The sequence below is a fragment of the Hippocampus zosterae genome, chromosome 13 (assembly GCF_025434085.1).
Source record: "Hippocampus zosterae strain Florida chromosome 13, ASM2543408v3, whole genome shotgun sequence".
NCBI classification, from domain to species: domain Eukaryota; kingdom Metazoa; phylum Chordata; class Actinopteri; order Syngnathiformes; family Syngnathidae; genus Hippocampus; species Hippocampus zosterae.
This window is the reverse complement of record NC_067463.1, coordinates 15,930,849-15,953,309: the sequence shown is the minus strand read 5'-3', so window position 1 is coordinate 15,953,309 and position 22,461 is coordinate 15,930,849. Positions and strand designations below refer to the sequence as shown.

At 42.6% G+C, this 22,461-nt stretch overlaps 1 protein-coding gene across 2 annotated transcripts in view; it reads right to left on the bottom strand.

Moving 5' to 3' along the window:
* Positions 1-1,069: 1,069 nt before the first annotated feature.
* The window catches only part of rgs12b (regulator of G protein signaling 12b), a 47,739-nt gene continuing 26,347 nt past the window's right edge, over positions 1,070-22,461 (bottom strand). Inside the window, exons 6-19 of one of the 2 annotated variants that reach the window (XM_052084837.1) lie at positions 17,282-17,303; positions 11,565-11,734; positions 10,820-10,912; positions 10,588-10,731; positions 9,263-9,445; positions 9,017-9,167; positions 8,594-8,688; positions 6,821-7,018; positions 6,002-6,075; positions 5,766-5,892; positions 5,565-5,661; positions 5,450-5,502; positions 3,614-3,785; positions 1,070-3,286 (exon numbers count right to left, since the gene is read on the bottom strand). In XM_052084837.1, coding sequence (XP_051940797.1) covers positions 2,700-3,286; positions 3,614-3,785; positions 5,450-5,502; positions 5,565-5,661; positions 5,766-5,892; positions 6,002-6,075; positions 6,821-7,018; positions 8,594-8,688; positions 9,017-9,167; positions 9,263-9,445; positions 10,588-10,731; positions 10,820-10,912; positions 11,565-11,734; positions 17,282-17,303 — 2,166 coding nt within the window. In that variant the 3' untranslated portion in view covers positions 1,070-2,699. The remainder of the gene's footprint in view (positions 3,287-3,613; positions 3,786-5,449; positions 5,503-5,564; positions 5,662-5,765; positions 5,893-6,001; positions 6,076-6,820; positions 7,019-8,593; positions 8,689-9,016; positions 9,168-9,262; positions 9,446-10,587; positions 10,732-10,819; positions 10,913-11,564; positions 11,735-17,281; positions 17,304-22,461) is intronic. The other variant, XM_052084838.1, reaches the window with a different exon arrangement.

Sequence of the window (22,461 nt, the reverse complement as noted above, 5' to 3'; positions counted from 1 at the left end):
GACAGAAACAATGGCTGCCCGTTTCTTTATATCGGTTTCTGCTTAAAAATCGAAAAGAACTGAGACTCACAAAAATGTTACCCTTCAATAGACTTCCTGTTTCAAAGGACTAGGTATGACTATTCGAAGAAACAGAAGACTGAAATCCAGCAGCCCTCTGCCTTTCCACCCATCCATCGACATGTACGTGTGTGTGTGTGTGCGTGTGTGCGTGTGTGTGTGTATGTGTGTGGTTGTTGCCAGCAGATGGGGCCATTTGTGATGAATAGGGAAACAGTTTTAATGGAGGAATTTCATTCTTCAAGCAATTCAGTTTTTAGACTACAGGGTTCCCATAAACGGAATTGAGTATTCACAGTTAAAAATGGTCCCAAAGTGCCACATTCAATACCTGCAAAGTAGTACAGGTCTGTTTGGGTCAGATTAATATATATATGGATGTTCACATCTTTGTATGTTTCCCCTTACCAACTTTAAGTAGTGTTTCTCTGACAAAGTCATCAAAGAAACATTTGATTGAACTTCACACGTACATGAAGCGTAACATGACAAAGCTTGCCGAGCAAGGCACTGAGCCGAAGGGAATCTATGCACAACTATTAGCCCAGTTCCTGCTCCAAAAAGCCTTTGTATCTGTAAAACAAAAGCTTTGCCCTCTTTCCCTCACTTGTTTTTTCTCTCTCTCTCTCTCTCTCTCTCTCTCTCTCTCTCTCTCTCTCTCCCACACACACAATGAGAACTAAACAGAATAGGAAGTAGCAAAAGGGAATGCCATTTTTTTAAGGACTGAGAGATTGAGGACAAGTGGAAAAAAAACTACACTATACAATGTACCTGAATTAATTTAGGCATGGCCATATTCTGAACACTGGGATGAATATTTCTGCAATTGGAGTTTCCCTTTCAATCTGCATAGGATTTTCAGATAAAATTAGCAGTGAAATACAATGATGTACTGCAGCATTGCCTGCAGGACAACTGCTTTGACATGTGCCATATCACAGGACTTGGATTAGGTCAAAGGACAGAGAAAAGAAAGAGAGGCTGCTCTGGTAAGACAAAGAGAGACTTCAAGCTCTGAACATTTATTGTATCTATTTACAGACACATTACAAGAGAGCAGTTAAAGATGGTTTCTGCGAATTATTAGGTGAAGAAACAGATAGCTGAAACGCTGTTGAACAACAGCAACATGTGGCGATTTCACTAGTTTGGCTATCTACAAATTAACACTTTTCGTTTTCCCGACATGGTGAAAAATAGAAGGTTGTAAGATAAATTAATATTTCCTCAGGAATACAACAAATAACAGAAAAGGTGGAAAGGGAACCATTTAGCCACAATCCTGTCGTGAGTCGAGAAGCATTTGAATTGGGAGTTTTTGTGACTTTTGCCTTCAATGATTAAAATCCTTTCCAAAATGATGGTGATGGTTACATTGATTCCACTATGTCCAAATACCTTTTGAGCACCTGATTGAATTGCAGGTGACAAAGATGGTTTGGTCATTCCCTTGGCTGATGCAGGTTGTCTCTGTGAAAATGGATGGACCGATGAAAATGGAGGCACGGTCAATAAAACCTCAAAATCACAGGTCATTTGGGGAAACCTCTTGAAGGAAAGCTCAAAGTCCACACCGTAATCATGTTGATTGTTGTACTTTGTATTCTGAAACAATTGTGGTTGACGAATAAAGGCAAAATGACAGAAACTCTGTCCCGTTGCAAATACTTCCGGAGCGACCTCCGCTGTAGTTATTTTATCAGAGTCACTGCAGGAAGCTACTCTCTGAAAACCTTTTCGGGAATAACAAGACAGGCTTTGTGATGTTGTGCAAAGAAGACAGGAGACTGCAAGATCGGTGCAAAACTTTCTCTCTTTTTGGTCTGCAACCACTGCCGGCATGCACAATGACTGTGGCCTGTGTTTGCATGAATGGCATTAGGAGTGCCTGAGGTGAGAGAGGTGAAAACACAGAATGTACTGTACTCAAGTTGGAACAAAGAACAGCTGAGCAAATGTGTTGGTTCATGCTACTCGAGCAGGGAATCTGCATTTGTCTGGTCAGTGCCCACTCTGCACTACCTCACCCCATATAACTTACAACTTCCATTCTTTTAGCGTGAATATACTTGTACTGTCAACGTGATTTCAACACGTGTACAAATGTGTAGAGTCTTGTTCGCAATGGGCTAAAGTGCATCGTTATGTTCTTTTGGTGAGGGGAGTTGGATGAGAGTTTGGCAAAGGTCTTCCCTGCACTCCCCCTCATGATTACATCTCAGGGAAAGAAAAAAAATGAAAATCCACAGCAAGCCAGCTCAAAGGTTCACACAGATACACACCACGTCGGAAAATTCCAAGGACAACTTGCGACCTTTCGTCATAATGCATCTATTCATCCTCGCTTAAGCTTCCTTTCTGTGTCCGGCCAACTTGGGCGGCAGGTCACAGTGCATACATTAGAATTAGAATACAACAAAGCACATTTGTGGTGTGAGCTGTTGAACAGCTACACCGAAACGGAATGCTTCTGTACCACAGGGAGTGTTTTTTTTTTTTAATAGTCCTGCAAGTTAGGACTGAGCTGACTAAAGGAAGGGAGGAGATGCGGATGCATTCGGTCTCAACTGAAAGTGTCAAACTGACTTGAAAGAGGCCACTGCCACTCGCAGTCAGCTGAAGGGAGAGGTGAAAGGTCAAACGGGGGAAGTACCTGAGCAAGGCCGAATGTCCTGTGCTTGCTGTTGGGGGTGGGGTTCAGACTGCAGGCTGGAGGGGGTAACGTAGTTGAGGCTGGCACTACTGATGTCTGCCTCGCCCACGAGAGTCAGTTCCGACAAGGCGTCCTCTTCTAGCATCTGGACTGACGACCCCCTGCCAGTGTCCTTGAGTGCACCATGCTGGACCTCCTGGGACGGGTGGATGGGAGAGATTGTGGCAGGAAACGGCAAAGAAGTGGGTCTGGCGTTCCCCCACCCTCCAATGTCAGAGCCCAACGCAGAGTCCAAACTTTGACACTGATGATGAGCGTTGAGAAAATGGCCGCCGCTTGCCCTGTCGTTGTGGCTGGCCTTGTTTCCCGGGTGAGCGTTGCCAGTGGCAGGGTTGCGGGAATGAGGGGTGGAGCAACAGAGCTCTGGGTCAAAGGGCGGCGGCGCAGCTCGGTCGGTCGCAGACGGTGACAGGCGAAGGAAGTCTGGGAGCTGCAGGTCACTTTTGTTCAGCAGGCCTCGTTGGTCGTCAGCTCTGTTGCTCTGAGCTTTGGAAATGAGGTTGAAGAACTCTGGATACACACACACACACACACACACACACACCGAAAATACGTGTGCAAACACAAGCACAGAAACACATGTAAATAAACCACCCGAATCGCAGGTGAAAACATTGCTCGTTGTTGGAGATCGGGCAGCATGCAAGCAGAGGGAGTCAGTTCGGCAAGTCAAAGCTTCATTCAGTGTGAGCAAAGGCGCCTGTGCTACATATAGCGAGCTAGCTAGTGATGTTCCTGCGGTACGGCACACGTGCCAGCGAGTTAGTGTCATCACAGTAACACAGCTTCAGGAGACAATTGAAGAAAGAAAGAAGAGGGAGGTCTTTGTATCTTTACCTTCGGCTTCGTCTATATTAATCTTTTTCTGCTTTCTTTTCTCCGGAGCCTTATGAAGAGAGACAGAGTGGTTGGGTAAGGCCTGGCTCCTTGTGTCAAGGCTGGGCCCGGCCTTGCCGTTTTCCCCATGGGGGTGGGTGGAAGCGGCTTTCCTTGACTGCCTGTCCTCCCCCTGGGAGCCACAAGGAGAGCGGAGCGGAGAGGTGTCAACGTACAGCAGGGCTAGTGACTAGAGCTACTGATGGAGACCAGCATGACAGCATTTTGATGGAGCGTGGGGGGCCGCTTTTGTGAAAAGGGGCGATTAAAATGCATCTTGGTGGCACGCTTGCGGGTTTGATGGGATTAACAGCCAATGGTCTTCTTGAACCCTTCAGCATAACGAGTTTGCGCCTTTTGGTAGCTTGGACCTTACGTACAGTAGCTCATTAGGAGGCAAAAGAAGTGGTTGATTTCGACCAGGCAGTCAGTGAAGAAAAAAAGTTGAAAAAGAAAACGGATATCATAACAAACAGTGTTATAAGTATAAGAATGGAAACACAAAATACTCTCAAATATAAATCATCAATGCAATGCAAGCTACTTAAATAACCAATGAGGGCTGGAATATTGGGTTTCCAAGTCTTTCAAAGGTTGTCCAGTAGAGCAGCGGCCTCCAACCTTTTGGTTTTTCATGGACCAGACCAGATGATGACGGACAGATATTGCAGAATTGATGAGAGACAATTGTATGTCGCCCACATAAAGGTGACTTCATTTGACATTCCTCATTCCTCCGTTCGAAATGGTAATAGGTTGAGAGTTCACTGAAAATGAAAAAGAGTCTGCATCAAAGCAATTTGTGCTGCTGGATGGTCGCTGGCAAGACCAGTGGTCTAGAAAAAATGTTCAAAAATGTGAAATGAGTCAGATGGGGTGTTTCATTTTAAATACAGTCTTCTTTTTGTCAGTGCATCTTCAGATTATTCAACATTGGGCTGTTGTCAAAGAATCTCTGCATTCTTATTATTATTATTAATTGCTCTAACACGTTCTCGCATGTGGGTTTCATTTATCCATAGTGTGATAAGAAGAAAATGGGAAAATCAAATTAAGGTCTTTAAACCTGGTATCAATACAATACAATACAATACATGCTGATTTATATAAAATGATCCATTGCCCAATGGTTGCGGGCCGCTGCTATAAAGGATTTAATACATACTGTATATTTTTTTAATGCCGTATGAAACGCACACCACATATTAGAACCATCAGTACAATGCACCACCAACACTGTGACACACACCACAACATCTAACAACTAATGTAAAGCCACACTACAGAAGCAAATCAACCCAAAAATAGCCCCCAAAAAATAACCGCTGCGGATTGTCAAAAATTAGATCAAAGCATCTACAATCGAGGGCTTTTGGACTCCCACCACCGACTAATTCTCTACCAGATGGAACTTTTGAAACTTTAAAAAGCCAACAGTGGCATGGCTTGGTCAGAGGCCTGATAACAGAAGAAAGAAAGAAGAAAGCAGTTGGAAAAGTTGCCGATGCATTAGACCGCAGACAAAAACAGAACAAGAAAGAATCTTGGAGAGTGCGACGTGGCTCGCTGCCCAACATCAAAAACAGACACAGAGACATACGGGCCGGATGCTGCCATAGACAGGCTTCATACACCTGTGCACATTGATAATACATTGCAAACAGACATGGGTCAACTCAGGACAGCGGGGGGGAGACACTTAGTAGCGTGACGTCATCGTCAGGAAGTGGAGACATTCGGTGAGTTATGAAACATTCCAGAGTCAGGAGATGATATAAAAGCCGAGCGGTATCTTACTGGTGTTGATTGGTTTCTGCTTGCGGAAGCCCCAATGTGGCTGTTCGAAGTTGCTGAAGGACAGAAAGTGAAGGTGTGAACAAAAAACTGAATGTGGGACTATTTTTTCCATTACCTTTTCCTGGCATGTGATCTGCTGAATCCAATACCACTCTCAGTCCATCCAGATTGGATATCGGAAGCCCGAGATCTAAGGGCTCAGATTCACCACTCTTGAAACACACACATTCAAATCAACACAAAGGGAATTCAGACAGACAAATGATACAACCTAATGCAACTTTGCAATATTCTAGCTTTCGACAACGAGACTCACAATGCGGGCCACCAAATCTGAGAGGTGCAGACCATATTTGGCCACCACCGGCCTGAGAACCTCCGTCACTGGCTTGGTGGGCTTTGCTTTTAGGCCAACTGAGCGGTTAATCGGGACCAAATCTAGCCTGGAACACGTGGAAATCAGAATTCAGCGCTTGAAAGACTTGCTCAAAGTGTTGAAAAGTTGACGTTAAAACGGTACAAGTCAGGATAAAAGGATAGAGATTTTCTGACCTAAAGAGAGTGCGCTTTTCAAGTCTCAGGTCTCTAGAACACAACGTCATGCAGTCTTGATCCAAAACAAGTGGCTGGAAAAATAAAAATAATAACGAAGTCATAAGATGCTTTGGTCATGTCAACTTTTTCATTCTGATTTCTACAAAAGCTGACTAAAATTAGGGGTGGGAGAGCAACTCCAAATGAGCATGAAAACAACAACAACAACAACAAAAACGGTTTAGCAGCCTTTTAAATGGAGTGCACACATGTTGGATATATTGAGACCGGTAGTACACAAAACAGAATTAATAGAAATGCTGTGGGAATTTTGAAACACGTGTTGCCTACAGTGGAACCTCCCAAATGCCACTGAGTTCATACAAATAAGAATTTGAACTACAGACAGATAAAACTATATATTCAAGCTATAGCGTCCACTTTCAATAAAGGTATATTTTGTGTGTGTGTATGTTTCCAGTGGTTAACTTCTTTTTACACTTGATCGATTCTGCATTCATCATTACATTTAACATTTTTTTGATGTCATCAATCTTAAAATTTAACCGCAGTTAACTTATTTATGCCCTTGTGTGACAAGTAAAATATTATTTCAAATAACAGTTCATGAAGGATTTATTCCAAGCACAGCATTTCCCATGGGAATAACTGTTTTGAACTTGAGGGCTGGCCAGCACCGGCCTAAAGTTATTTGAACTCATTACGATCCATCTTTCAGCTATCAGTACAGCTTACAGAAAACAACATGTGAGTTTTTGGGACCAAAATATTGTGACTTAAATCCTTTTGGAAGCCTGGCGTCTATTTGTGTTGTACCTTCTCCCCTCCGACCAGGAAGAGGTCGATAGCTGCCAGGTTGATGCAGAGCTTTTCGCACAGCCCCAGCAACAAATCTCTGATGGACAAACCAGCCCTCAGCGGCACAGAGCAACAAGAGCCATCTGGCAAGTTGATGTTACACTGCCTCATTGGGGCGCTGCCTCCTCCGCGGTCTGATGCGCGGGACACATCTCCCTGAAGAACAGAAACAGACACAGTCAGCAAAAAGCGAGAGGAAGTGTGAGTGAAGAGCGACGACGAATTTTACATCATGAGAATTCCTCTGAGTACAAAGTCAATTCCGCTGAAGTTGGGATGTTCTGTTTAACATCAATCGAATTACAACGCAATGGCTTGCAAATCATGTTCGATCGATATTTAATTGAATGCAAGACCAAGAGAAGACTTTTAATGTTCAAACCGCTAAACTTGATTGTTTTTAGCAAATCATCGTTACCTTTGAATTTTATGGCTACAAGCTTCCCTGAATTGTCAATCACAAGCAACGACGGGGCGAGGTTCACCTCTTTGTGGACAACAGCGTGAGAAAATAGTTGAACAGTTTAAGGACAAAGTTCCTCAACGACTAGTTGCAAGGAATTTAGGGATTTCATCATCTGTGGTCCATAATACCATCAAAAGGTGCAGAGAATCCGGTGAAATCACTGCACGCAAGAGGCAAAGCCGAAAATCAACATTGAATGCCCGTGACCTTTGTTCCTTCAGGCGGCACTGCATCAAAAAAAACATCAGTGCATAAAGGATATCACCACATGGGCTCAGGAACACTTCGGAACCTAAAGTCAGTAAATACACAGCTTGGCGCTACATCCGTAAGTGCAATTTAAAACTTTACTTCGCAAAACAAAAGCCATTCATCAACAACACCCAGAAACGGCACCAGCTTCTCGAAGCCCAAGCAAATCTAAGATAGACTGATGCAAAGTGCAAAAGTGCTCTGCGGTCTGACGAGTCCACGTTTCAAATTGTTTTTGGAAATTGTATTTGTCGTGACCTCCACAGGCCAATTAGGAAAAGGACCGTCCAGACTGTTTTGGATGCAAAGTTCAAAAATAAGCATCTGTGATGGTATGGGGCTGTGTTAGTGGCAATGGCATGGGTAACTTACACAACTGTCAAGGCACAATTGATGCAGAAAGGTACACGTTTTGAGAGGAATATGCTGTCATCCAAACAGTGGCATTTTCATGAATGCCCCCGCTTACTTTAGCAGCTCAATGCCAAACCACATTCTGCCCGTGTTACAACAGCGTGGCTTTGTAGTCATACGGGTACTATAGAATGGCCTGCCTGCAGTCCTGACCTGCCTCCCATTGAAAGTGTGTGCTGCATTATGAAGCGTAAAATGCGACTGGGACGGGGACCACGGACTATTGAACAGCTGAAATTGTACATCGAGTAAGAATGGGAAAAAATTTCACCAACAAATCTTCAACAATTAGTGTCCTCAGTTCCCAAACGTTTAATGAATGTTGATGTAAAAGGTGATGTAATACGGCGGTAAACATGACCCCTTTCCCAGCTTTTTTGGAATGTCCTGTGACCATAAAATTACATATGAATGATTATTTGCGAAGAACAATCACTTTTATTAGTTTGAACATTAAATATCTCGTCTTTGTCGCGCATGAAATTAAATATCGGTTGAACATGATTTACAAACCCTTGTATTCTGTTGATATTTAAGTTTAGCACAACGCCCCAACGTCATGGTAGAAACTCTTACCTAAATAGTGGTTCCAGACTCACCTCATTCTTCCCAGAAGCAGATGTTCCAAGCTCCAGACTGGCGCCTGAGGACAGAGAACCCTGGGACTCACGCCGACCATTGCTACCAGAGAAATCTGAAACATAATTCATGTAGCAAACCCAAGAAAGACATGAGATGGTTTGGCGGTCAAACAAAAAGGATTCCATCCATGTTCATCCAATGACATATATTCTAATGGAACTGTCACAAAGCTTAATTGGCAATGTGGTGTTATTGTGGCAGAAAGAAAAATTGCATGTGATCGGGTCTGTCATCTTGCACACCAGGAACAGAGTAAAAGCTGTCCCCTGCTTACACATAAGGACATACTGTTCGGCGACCTGACTTAAGTGTTAGATGTACACAATTGCTGTCTCGCCAAGAATGATGAAACAGATGAGTAAGTATGAAGATCTACTGACTGTAATTAAAATCGGTCAGTTCTCTTTTTTTTGGTCCTTTGCCAAAGCTTCTATTGCGGGACCAGGAGAAGAACATGCCCTTCCTCCGATCTCCTGAATCATCCCGGCTGTCATCGTTCAAAGAGCGCCCTGACTTGCTCCTTTTGTCCTCCTATAAGACCCAAACAGGAAGCAAGAAAATGGGCAGAGAGCAGCTGGTTTGGCACGCAGCAGAGTGGAGATCAACGCGCATTTGTTTTTGCTTACCTTCTTGGGCGTGGACAGGTTGGAGCGGTCCGAGCCAGTGGTGCTATGTTTGGAGTTGGGGCTGCTGGGGATGTGGTAAGGGTCAGGCAGGGGTCGGCCCTCCACCTCAGCTAACATACACGCTTGGTAGAGCAGAGACTTGAGGAAACGTGTATAGCTATCAAACTTCATCAGGTTGAAAATCTGAAAACAGCCGAAGCAAAGAGAGGTAACCAACATTGCGAGGGAAAACGCAAATGAAGATTAAGAAAAAGGTATCAAAGTAGTGACAATAAATATGTATGCCGGTTTATTAGTTTATGACAGACCAGCATTATACAAGCAGCGATGTATTGTAGACATGGTGGATTTAGGTGGATTTAAATAAAATTTAAAAAAACTGGCTATGTAGGTTCACTGAAGAGTCTAAATTGCACATGGGTGTGTAAATGTGAGCACAAATGGTTGTTTGTCTGCGACTGAAGTCCTCTGGGAGAGGCTGCAGCTCACCTGCAACCCTAATGAGGATAAGCGTTCTGGAAAATGGATGGATGTACTTTTACATGAGTGTTACAGTCTGCTTGCGCGAGGGTCAAATGTGGGCAGTGAAACACAGGATCCGATAGATGGAACTGAGTTGAAAAAAAAAATAATAAAACAAAATAAAAAGAAGCTAGCTTGTGTGGCGCTTGCCAGTAGCTTTTTAATGTCACCGTCACCTTCAGGATTGGACATTTCTTGTTTCAAGAGATTCAAAAGCTCTTTTTAATGTCAAACATTCACAAAATCATTACTGATAGCGAATTGATTCCCACACTTACAAGACCCGTCTCAAAAACCTGTGGTATTAGACGAACTAGCTTGAGGATGCTGTGTGTTTTTGTGTGTGTGTGTGTGTGTGTGTGTGTGTATGCGTGTGTGTGTGTGTGTGCGTGCGGACAGCCCCATTCCACAAGCAGGGACCCCGAACAAGAGGGCCTCCAGCAGAGCCAGAAACCAGTGATACTTGTACATTGTGGTTGCGTAACTGAGTTGTTTATGTGGATGTCAAAATTGCCATCACCACATCACAAGATAACAAGCTTAAGGGGGGTCGGAAAAAAGAAATTGAAGTTACGGATCTGTCGCGTTCTTGAAGGAGTAGCCATGTGAAATCAATATAGCTTTTCTGTACCGTTCCCCCCTGCACAACGTGCCGTGCATATCTTGTGTCACGACTTCACAATTAACACAGTGTCAGGATAGTGTTTGAATTTTTTGTTCCCGATCCTGAGGGCTTTTCTTAACACTCCATTCAGTGTTGGCTAACTTGAATAAATGTGTGTTTTGGGTGGAGTAGAGCCAACCTGTAACTGTTGCTCCTTGAACATGTCAGGTCGGGGGGCATTGAGGATGTCGTCAGCGAGTTGCGCTTGACTGTCTATGTTGACCGGCGTGGTGGCTTTGCTGGACAAGAAACTGTTGTAGATTTCTCGGGCTCGCTGAGACAACTTGGAGCAAGACGGGAGAGCAAGTTATAGCGTCTAAAATATATTGCAACCAAAGGGTATCCGTGGAAATACAAGGTGTATGCTCTACCTGCTTGTTGTCATTTTCAGAGACGTGGCTGAAGAACTCGCACGCCTGCCAGAACAAAATATTCTCCTCACTGAACTCTTTCTTCAGGAATTCCTGCAGTAACAAAAATGTGCACGACAAATAATGTCAAACAACACGTTCCCGTATGTACAAGCAAGAGCAGGATTATTTTAATAACATGAAAAGATGTTAGCTATTGAGAACAGTTCAAGATGTAAGTTCTGTACACGTATGTCACATGACCGCAAGTGGGTCTAGAGTCCGCTCAGGGGACAAATCAATATTATTGCATCTCATGATTTATGACTGAAGCCCAAGAATCTCTTCCAGGACAGAAAAGGTGAAAGTGGTGCATCAAGGGAGACCTTTTGAAGGGCCACGGGATTACTCTTGTCGAAATGAAATTCCTCAACTCACTTCAACAGTTTCTTGGCACCAAGATACAACCAGGTGGCGCCAAAGCAAAGCAATTTCCTACAAATCATGAGGACAAAATGCAAATACCGGTAGGCAGATTTGCTAATGCCAAACTGCTTTTCATTTTCTGAGTGTTGCAGGCCAAAGATGAATTATGTTTCCTTGAACTCCCTTCAGTGTGATTAGTAATGGCGAGTTTCGCGATAGGCACTTTCCAGGGAACACCTATTTTGTCAAAGTCAAGAGGCTCAAGCCATCATGTCCCTGAAAATATGCCGTTTTTGTTTTTCTTTCCAAAAAACAATCACTTTTAGCGACAATATATTACCGAGAAGTAGCGTACTCCCACGGGGTCTTGCAGCAACCTCTCGAAGCACACGGCCCAGCTGGCCACTCTCCTCTCAGTGTGGCGCCGGTGACTCTGCACACTGGGGAGGCTGGCATTACTGTTCAAACTGTTGTCGCTGCTGCAGCCCTGCAGCTCCACGCTGTTCAGTTCTAGACACACACACACGCACACACACGCTATCAAATTTCCATATGATCCAGATGTTCCACTTTTGTTGTTGATAATGGTTGACACACCATTATGTAGGCACTCTTCAAATGCTAAAATATGATTCTCATCACGGATTTTTCAAATTAAGGATTTATTAAAAATAAGTAAGGCAAACATGTATATCACAGCATTGTGAATATTTACTTAATTGTATTCAGACAAAGCTAAAACTGCACTCATTTTTCTATTGAGGTATAGGGTATTCATTCAACATCATATTCTGGGGTGTGCAGAAGTGGTGCGCAGGTGCACATGTGCACTGAAAATGTTAAATGTGCACCAGATTGTATTGTGCCACTGCACATTTGCTGAGCCGGGTGGTGGAGGTATTGATGTTTCAAAGTCGAAGCATGAGAAGAGGTGTACAGTCAAACCTGGGTTTTCGAACGTCTATGTTCTCCACCAAATCGGTTTTCGACCAAAAATTTCGAGTATTCTATGCCTCGGATTATGACCGAAAATTGGTTCTCGACCAAACTGAGCGCACCTGAATGCGCCACTTGACTCCTCTCGCCTTCCTTACACGAGGAAGTGACGCTTCCTCGTGTAGTGTTGCATTGTGAGCAGACGTGTTCAATAAAGATTTTTTAAAAAAAGAGCATGGTTTAGGTTTTCGAACAAATTGTTTTTCGAACAGCCTTCTGGAACGATTACGGTCGAAAACTGAGGTATGACTATCATTTTCAACCATTCTATAACACTTTTCCCCTTTACCCCGCCCTCATCATGCTGTACTGTAAAAAACAGCTTGCGATCCTGTGGAGGAAAACAAATTACTGTGTGAACATAATATTCTAAAGAAAATCTTTGACTTGGCTTCCCCTTTTCCTTTGGTCCTGTTTTACTTTTTGTTGATGAGATGTTCAATTTTCTTCGGTTTGATGTTCTGTTTTGATTTTTCTACGGCACTTTATTTCAGCTGCGGTGGTTTTTGAAATTCTTTCATCCATTAATGGAGGCACTTATCCTCACAAGGGTCACGGATGAACATGTCCTGTGTAGTTAAAAAAAAAAAGTATGCTTAGGGGGTTTACTCATCAGGTGGGCAAGAAAAGCTACTGAATGAACAAGATCCAAATCTGTCCCAAAACAGAACCCATGTGATTGCGTTGTGAATCCTGCAATTGTGCACATCAACCTTTCCGCTGAGCGATTTGTGTGTGGTGTGCATTTTATAGTTGAGTGACTTTACGAGTAAACGTTCTCTGCACATTTCAATCAAAATGAAATTGATCCACTGAGTACTTATCCATATCACTTCATTCACAAGATCACTGAATATGAACAATTTACAAAGGCACGTTAAATCTTTCAGACGTTGGGGAATCAACTTCCACACCCCGGTCTAACACCTGTTGGCTAATTAATGGCTCCGCACCAAGCTATAAAACAAAAATGCCATCTATACAAAGGTCATGACGCTTTGCTTTGATTGACACTGTCAGGGAGATATTATTCTTACTAATTTCTATGATTTTTCCAGTGGTAGCACTAAACTAAACTACGTAGCTGTTTCTAATATTTTGGTTACCTGAACTATTCAATAAATAATACAACTTAGAGAGAAATAGCAAATAAGCTAAAATATGCGACATTAGATGATAATAAAAGCAGGCAGTTAAAAATTGACTGGGAGTTTTAAAAATCCAACTCAATTTGAATGATAGCATGACAAATATTGCTTTCTTTTTAGCATTTAATCAACAAGCTGATTATGAGTGTCCCTCCACCACCCCAATAAAAGACAGTACCATCAAATTCTTAAGTTATCATGGTCCGTACGATGTTGAAATGATTAAACTAGATCGTGAGAGCTTTAAAAGGGATATACATGTACTATTAATGTCATCATACAGCAGCTTTTAGTGAACAAAAAACTAAAAAAAGTAACGCAAGTGAAAACTTTCAAAAACATGTCGTCCACTAAATAAAATAAAAAGGAAATGCTTTTTTATATATGAAAGGTACCTGAACCTACATTTTCCATTTACAAACCTAATGAAAACTAACTATATTTATAGCAAAATGTCCTCTGTGACAATGATTCGTCAAACGAATAACTCTCTCAATACTGACTCACTCACCTCATTGTACATTTCTTAAACTAATTGGCCGAACTTTCGCGTCACACAATTAGTTAGGCGGAAAATGTTTCATCACCAGACCACTGAGATTAGCAACACGCCCATCCAATAAACCGGTTTCAGACCATTTTACTCCCACTCCACTCCACAACTACTCTGTAACAATCATCCGAACCCTTTTCAACTGCCACTGCCTTGGCATGCAGGAGTGGTTTTGTTTTTGGCTTGCATTTAAGTGGAGCACAAACAAAATACAAAACAAAACATTTCCCGATCTTGATCTGGATTGTGAAATACAGTCATACTCCGAACACGTCAAGTCACAACAGACAAGGCCAGTTAATTATGTACCCAAGTATGAGTTTCCCCTCTACAAGTAGCTTGTCTGTTTGGAAGCATTTAATCACTAAATCAATCCTACTCAATTCAACTCAACGCAAATATCGCAACCGTCTGCTAACATCTTCATTGTCAGTAAGTAGAAACGGAAATTTAAGGCTCGGTTCAGACTGCAGGTCTGAACGCTCAATTCAGATTTTTTTGGATGGAGCTCAACAATTTTTGTATAATCATTAACATGACATATTCAAAGCGACCTAAAATCTGTCTGGTGCGTGTACCAAAGGTAACCAGAGGGCAGCCATCTTACTTTGCCATTGTTACTGCCAAGTTTTGTAATTATTATTTTCTCCAAACGCACTTTCATGGAGAAATGAAAGCCCGTCAATAATCGAACTTTAGTGTTTTCATCGACCATTCTGAGTGTATTACTTCAAAATTGTGAATTGTTTTCATCAGAAGTTAGGTTGATTATTTTGCTGTGAATTTTGTCCCAAAGGGCTTTGCTTTCATTTCATTCAGGAGGGTTCTAACATGATGGAGGTTAAAGACATTTGTAACGGCAGTTTTGAAAGTGTTTTTAGGGCAATCAATGTGTGAGTATTTTCACAAAAAAATACATTCAATTGATCACAATGTACCGGTGAAAATACACAGATAGTTGGTGAATGTAAAAATTTGTCACTATGTTCACTTTGTGCTCCACTGTGCTATATCTTCAGCGGTTCTCCTCACCTGGGTAGAGCTGATAGGAACCAGTGTGGTGCCAGCAGTAGCGAATCCTAAGTGGGAGCCAAGCCCCTCCATCCATAGTCACACTAAGAGGGCCCCTCACAGGGTAAAACAACACACACTCTCGCCGACACCATCACAGGGTAGAAAAGAACGGAAGGAGGAAAAGATGGAGTCAGACTAAGAACCCGAGAGACCCAAAGAGACTCGGTTCACAACACGCACGCGCCCACATGCATGTATAATGGTGTGCGTCCACCAATGGTCTGCTCGGTGGGTAAGTGATACATGCCTACACAGGTCTTGAAATGCTAAATAATTCATAGCTGAGGGAGGAGGGAAGGAAAAATGACAGGACGTGCATACGCGCACGCACAAAGGCACCTGAACACATTGCAGTATTCATTAGGAGGTAGTTAAGAGACACGGACACTGCTGCTCTCTGTGTCTTAAGAAGCCTTCCAGAGAGAGAGAGAGAGAGAGAGAGAGAGAGAGAGAGAGAGAGAGAGAGAGAGAGAGAGAGAGAGAGAGAGAGAGAGAGAGAGAGAGAGAGAAAACCCACGCAAGCACGGGGAGGGTACCCCAACTCAATAAAGGTTGAGCAATACTATCACGATTCGGTTTAGGGACCAACAGGTGGCACTATAGAGCTCCCCTGGCAGCTGCACACCTGTTGGTCATAGGTAATCAGGCCTATAAAAGGACTCCTGCCCGCACACTCGGTGTCGGGTCATTGTTGCTTTTGCTACTGTCATGTCTGTTTGAGTCATGTTTTGGTTGTTATGTTTTATCTTCAGTCATGATTTTTGTTTGCTACTTTGGACTTTGTTTGCTTAGGATTTAGTTTTCTGTGTTTTATCAATACACATCTTCAAATACACCCTGCTCCTCTCTCCTGCCTGCTTTTTGGGGTCCACCACCACCATGCAACGTGACAAATACTGAGTCAATGAGACCATAAAATATCTTTCAGATGTCCCCATTAGACAACAACAACAAAAAAGACATTTTCCACTCAACTCCATATTCCTCATACTAAGGAGAAGTTATGCTGTTGGAAACGCATAAAAGCTCTCACAGTTTATTTCTTCTTCTTCTAACTTCTTTTTTTTTTGTGAGCGTGCTAACCGGGTGGACAATAACACGGTGGCCACTTTTTGCTAATGTTAGCATTTTATCTGGACCTTCATTTCAGAAAAATGCTTCAGTTAGCAGGCTACGGTTTAACAAATATGTTTGGAAAGTCCCAATGAGTGGACATAGGAAGCTTCACAACGCATAAATACACACAAAATATGATGAAACATACGTAGGCGTGGGCGAGTACCGATACTAGGTATCGATATCGAGCCAACACCAGTCTTATTTTTAATACTCGGTCCCCGTGAGGGCAGCCCATACAATTGGCTGACACAACGTTAAATTTAGCACATTTTCTTTTCCCTCAAAAAATGAGAAGTGTTTTATTTGGTATTTTCTGTTGCAGGTGAACTGTTCTGCCTCTTGTTCGGCTTTTTATCGAGGTGTGTCAATAAGTCGGTGTCTATTTCCACTGTGCGGGTGACAAGTGAGCAATCAAAATCAACATTTCCCTTTTGTCTCTTTGCCTCCTTCACCCCCCGGCACCTTGCTTCATCTCCCATTTGTTTTGGCAGCGAGGTGTCAAAGCATTAGCACGATCCACAATCAATACCTTTTGTTTGTCTCGTCACATGTCATGAAACAACAGGGTGGCAGACACAGAACATTCATTTAAACCGGTGCTTCTCAATTATTTTCCTGTGAAGCTACTATCCCGCTGAGCTGTGAACAACTGCGAGTGTTTTCGGAGGTAGCGAATGTTCTCGTCTGGGTTCGTTCAAGATCGCAAATGTCTGCGACAGGCGTGTGCCAGCATTTTTAGTAGTTTTTTTTTTCCCGTCACAAGGTAATTTTGAAAATAAACTGGCCTCTTTCTATGTGACCCATCGCCTTTTGCCACTACAGTTTGTGGCAAGCTTGTTTTCAAACTAACTCAAGACAAGGCATTAAAACATCAGTAGCTCACAGAGGAGGTCCAGAAGCTGAGCAGGTCCAGCTGCGACCCTGTTTGCTGTTTGAACCTTGTGTGTGAAAGCATTAAAATTCGGCGACTTTAAAATTTAAACGGCCATGGCCACCACCCCAGTACTTTTCGTTATGGGACTTCTCATTTAGTGGAAAATCAATAGAGAAGGCAGCCCATTTAGCACTGGGGAGAAGTATGTCCATTAACATGAATTGGTAGCGCATGAGCAGATCACTAGAGCACATCAACGACGATAATTGTTAACAGGAAAAAGAGCCACTCACCTCCGTCGGAGACTGCGGTAGACTGTAAAAAAACACAGAGAGACATGGATTACAATCTCTCCTCATCACCGATATGATGGTACACACTCAAACACATGCTCATGCAGTGAGGTGAAAGCCAACAGGCATTTGGCCTGAACACACACGCACTCGTGATGGCATGAAGGAACACTTTCTGCAGGATATGACACAGACACACACATCATGACACACTCAAGTCCTCAGTGGGTGGAATCAGCTGTGAACTGGATGTGCCTGCTCTGCAAGAATACCTCCCTAGACGGGTGGTGCTTACTGCCTGTGAGTGTTCACACTACAGCACTTCACAGTCAAGTGTGACTTAATCTACATGTATGTCTCAACCAAGATAAGCACACACAGACTCAAAAATCAACTCTAATTCTATTTCCAGTCCCAGAAACCGACTGACCTGCAATCACATTAAATATTAGCTTATCTTGATTAGGGTTATGGGTAAACCGGAGTCTATCCCGGTTCACCGTGTGTGAGATCCTGAACTGGTCGCCCGTCAATTCCAGGGCACATCAAGACAAATAATATATATAACAATATACTGACAAGTCACAACATGCCAAAAATAAGATAAGAAAGATGACTAGCCAGAGGGGAGAGAGAAGAAGGCACATCATTTTGCCAAAGTGATATTTTAAGAAAGACATGAAATATACGAGAGAATACCACATCTGTTTTTAGTTAAATGGACGGCGTCCCGTAGGGCATGCTGAATCCAATAAATGTTGCTACAAGGTACAGTATTTTCACCCTCAATCAGCCATTTTGGAGCGCTCCATTACATATTGTTGCACTCTGGATAAATGCTCACCTCGTAAACCCTCCAAATTGACTGCAGGCTCATTTGGAATTCATTGCTCAAGCCCTGATGTGTACGACCGCCCACCTACTATCATGTACAAATATTTTCATTGTGAATCGGGTCTCTGTGTTGTGTAAAATTTAGGATGAAAACAAATGGTGACGGAGAGATGGACTGACGGTGACAGATTTGGTCTGCTTGACATAATGACGGACTGATGATGACAAGCAGGTGGTCTGGCCACTGGTGAATGATGGGCCGGGAAATGTACTGACCCACGTCTGATAAAAACTAGTATGATAAAATACAATCCACAAGGGAAAGTATAACATAATACGGCCAGAAACGGATATCATTTTAACATTATATCATTTTAATGTGATAAGATATCCACTGTAGTAATCATAGTCCCTGAAAGGGTTAAATGAGAGTCTGTTAGTGTTTAAAATAGCGGAAAATACAAGTTCACACAATTTAATATGCCTGTTAAATTTAGAATTGACAAAGGTCATTTTCATCTGTACGTTTGCAATGGACAAAATTGCAACATATTGATGTTCATCTCCATTGAAAGAGAGAAGGCGAGACTAATGAGACTAACGAATATTTTCTGCATGAGGATGAAAAGGTTTTTTTCCGGAAAGTCACACGATGCACAAGATACATTTACAGTAAGCCTCTGTAGTTCTACTTGGGAGCGGTGACTTTGTACGTCGTCCTAGTGATTGCAGCTGGATAAAATTGAGCAGAATCTTCTGGGACATCAGTGAGTCACCAGACTTCCCATTCAAATCATCAAAGGAGACCATTTGTTATCTGCCGTGGCCATCTTATGACAGCTTCCAAATCAATATGGATGTGAAGAAATCGTGATCGTATTGTGGCTGACTTAGACATTCGCAACCAGAAAACTGTCAACTAGGTCTGCGCCTTTGATTAATCGCCGGCCTATTTCATAAGCCTCCTGACAAGTTTTGGCCACAAAGTTCTGAGACGAAGCAACCCAAGCCAACGACAACAAAGAAACGCGAATCAAACAATATCCCTTGACTATTCATGTAAAGAACAGTTTCGGCTATTTCCTTTCAATGATTTACAGGAACTAAGCCCGTCATCGATTGGCTGTAACCTAACCTGAATACAGTACATGGGAAAGGCCTTGAGCAAAATCCCAAAACGCTACCTGGAGAAGTAAGATGTCAGGTGAAAACAACAACACACAACAACAATGAAAAAGATCTTTGTATGTATTTCAGCAGAAAATTAGTGGATCCAAGTTCTTTGTGGAAAGGCATCACATCTTCCACCCATACACTTCCAGCCACATAGTTTTTCTCATAGGCAACATCGATCATAAATCAGGGTGGGCTAGCCACACACCGTTCGCTCTATATCAATCTCCTTTATTTCAGACAAATCAATGTTTTCCACTCTGCAATCTGTTTGGGGAAGGCACCTTTCTGTTCCTGCATTACTGTAGCTCAGTGAAGAAAGTGAGGCTGACAGACGCGTGTTTGGGTGAGTTTGGCATTGAGCAATCAGAGAAATAATCCTAAACAAAACACAGAAGCTACAAAAGTGTAGCATGCATTATATGCTGGTGACTTCATGTGCAGCTTGTCTGTTTTCTCAGTGAAGTTGCGGACTGCCCTGGCTGCGCACTCACCGCTTCGTGTAATCTCTGTATTTATTTATTTTAAATATCCTCTGGGAGAGAAGAGGCATTTTACCATAAATCAAAAGACATTTGACTGTGGTGAAAGTGCCACATCTGGCCACAGAGGGGCAAACCTTGCCATGGATACGACTCGATTTGCTAATCTGAGCTTCTTGTACACATTTCAGTGGCATGTGCTTTGTTTCTGGTGTTTTGCGTGTGTTTAATGGGAGTGTGTGTGTGTGTGTGTGTGTGTGTGTTTTATATAGGACAATCCTGTTTTATGTGGGGTGCATTCGTCTTTACCCCCACCCTAACTCTTGATGTGATCACTTCCAGACATTGCAATGGGGTGGTTTGGCAAGCTAATAAAGGCTCCAACTCTCATCTTTTCCTCAGTCCCCCATAAAATTTTCCATAGTTCCTTTTTTTTTTGTCTCCCCTTTCTCTCAATTCAGGGATATTCACAAACACAAATAAAACATTTTCCTTGAGGTTATTCAAAAATACAGATATTTTCTAAGCATTTCCCTACAAGCAAGGATCAGCATTGCTGGAAAATTTATCACTGCGAATATAGAATGATATAAAAATGAAATTTCACTTCACTGTGTTTTTAGCCTTTGTATTGTAACTCTGGTAACGCCCATTATGCATCGGGCACTGTAATATTTTGTGCGGATTTTATGTGTGAAGGTTTGAGAAGATTAGCAAGAATGGAGAAGTGGCAACAAATGACTAAGACTACCCTGGTATGATGTGGAATATGATACCCATCTCATATTGTTCGGGTTTTGCTATGCTTAAGATGAATGAATAACATGAAGGAGCAAAAGTGAATGTATTTGATTGTGTGTTAGGATTCAATCTGGATGGGCAAAAAAAAAATAATAATAATAATCAACAAGTCCTTTGTACCTACTTTGCCCTTTGAACTCAGTTTGAGGTGGTCGACTTTCCATTCAGAGAGAAGTCTGTCTCACTTATCACGAAAAATGCTCCGAGTGTGCCTATGCACAAAATGCATCGTCGGAGAGATGATAAAATAAGGAACAAAAGAGAGAGATGTCGAGATGTCAGGCTTGTTCGCCACTGCGTGCTCTCATGTAGGCGAGATAGTCTCATGGACAGTTGTACTGTGCATAAGAACCAGGTCTAAACTGCGCTCACCACAAATCAAATTTCACTGCATTAACATCTCAATTCATCGTTGGTGTCGTCAGGATGCAGCGATTGCTAACAAGCTTGACCGATAAGCAACCACAACGATTTGCATCAACCATGCTGTACTGTTTCACATGCAAGTCAACAACGAAAGTGATCATCTACGGTGGCTTCAAATGCCTTACGCGACCATATAACGCGCACGTAGAGGACGTCCATCTTCAACGACGATTCTAGTCATTATCTCTCTGCATCCTGGTGAAAAAAAAGTCCACCTTGAGACCCATTTTTAAGTTTGCGGTTTCATCAAAACACCATACGAGTGCAAAGGACGCCCAAAACGACACTGTTCTAATGTATTCTCTGTGAATATCACAGTGATGTTAGTCCACACAGCAGCTTCTAGCTTCTAGTTTTTGTTCGATGAACTCCAAATTCCCCTCTCAGCTCCCCGTGCAGCCATGTGTGCCGCTGGTTTTGTTGTGCTTCCGTGTATTCGTGCATGCAGGGAGTGGTTGGTCACCTTGCGTGTTACTCTCAAGTGATTTATTAGCTGTGAGTTAGGTGAAGGGGAGTCTTACATCATCTGCTATGAAACCAGGATGTTGGGTTAAACACTCAGCGCAATTTATAGCCATCCGCTCCAAATGTTTTTACAATAGTTTTACTTGAGCAGCAATAAAACTTTCTTTAAACAAACTAAATCTTTCAAAACGTTCCCTGTGCGCACATGGGCTTCAAGTTGGGACGGCTACCGATTAAAAAAAAAGAAGGGTCTGTTTCATAGGATGAGACAAAAAGCAGGTAGCGACACTTCACTTGGGGAATAAAAAAATTCTACCTGTGAGAGAAACTCAGAGGGATAACATGTGCACTCAATGAAACACAAAGACAACACTGTTTGCAACAGCCACCGTTAGTCAGGAATGAGATCCTCGCGCATGTGCATGAGAAACTAAATGATTCCCGAGAAGACTTAAATATGCAGAAACACTGATTTGTTGAAGGTGGTCGATAGAGCCTTCAAACATCAAACTCAACAGTTGACACTTTGATTTTGGAAAGGACTAAGTTCCAAATAAGGGATACGCACAAACACACTTGCAGCTGAAGAGGAAACTGTTGCACCAACAGTTTGAACGCGCGCGTGTCTGAGTGTTTACTTTTGAATATGAGGTGGATAGTGGTGGCTATTGAGAGGAACTGAGACACCCTGCCCGCTCTTAAAACCGCTAAGTCTGAATGTAGGAGAGGCAAGATGGCAACAGGTCGATTGGTTTTTAATGACCCAAAGGAACCCAGTGGTGGCTGCTCACATGTGAGCATGAACGGGGAAAACCAGTGTGACGCCGAGATGTGGTTGCACAAATCACAAATGAAATGCAAAGTCAGGAAAGAGATGAACTCAATCGAAATCGAAATCACTAGATCGATCTGTTGATGGAATTCCGCACAAGTGAATGTCTGTGAATCAATAGGCACAATCTATTAAGAGGAAGAAGAAAAAAAAGATTTCTGTTGATG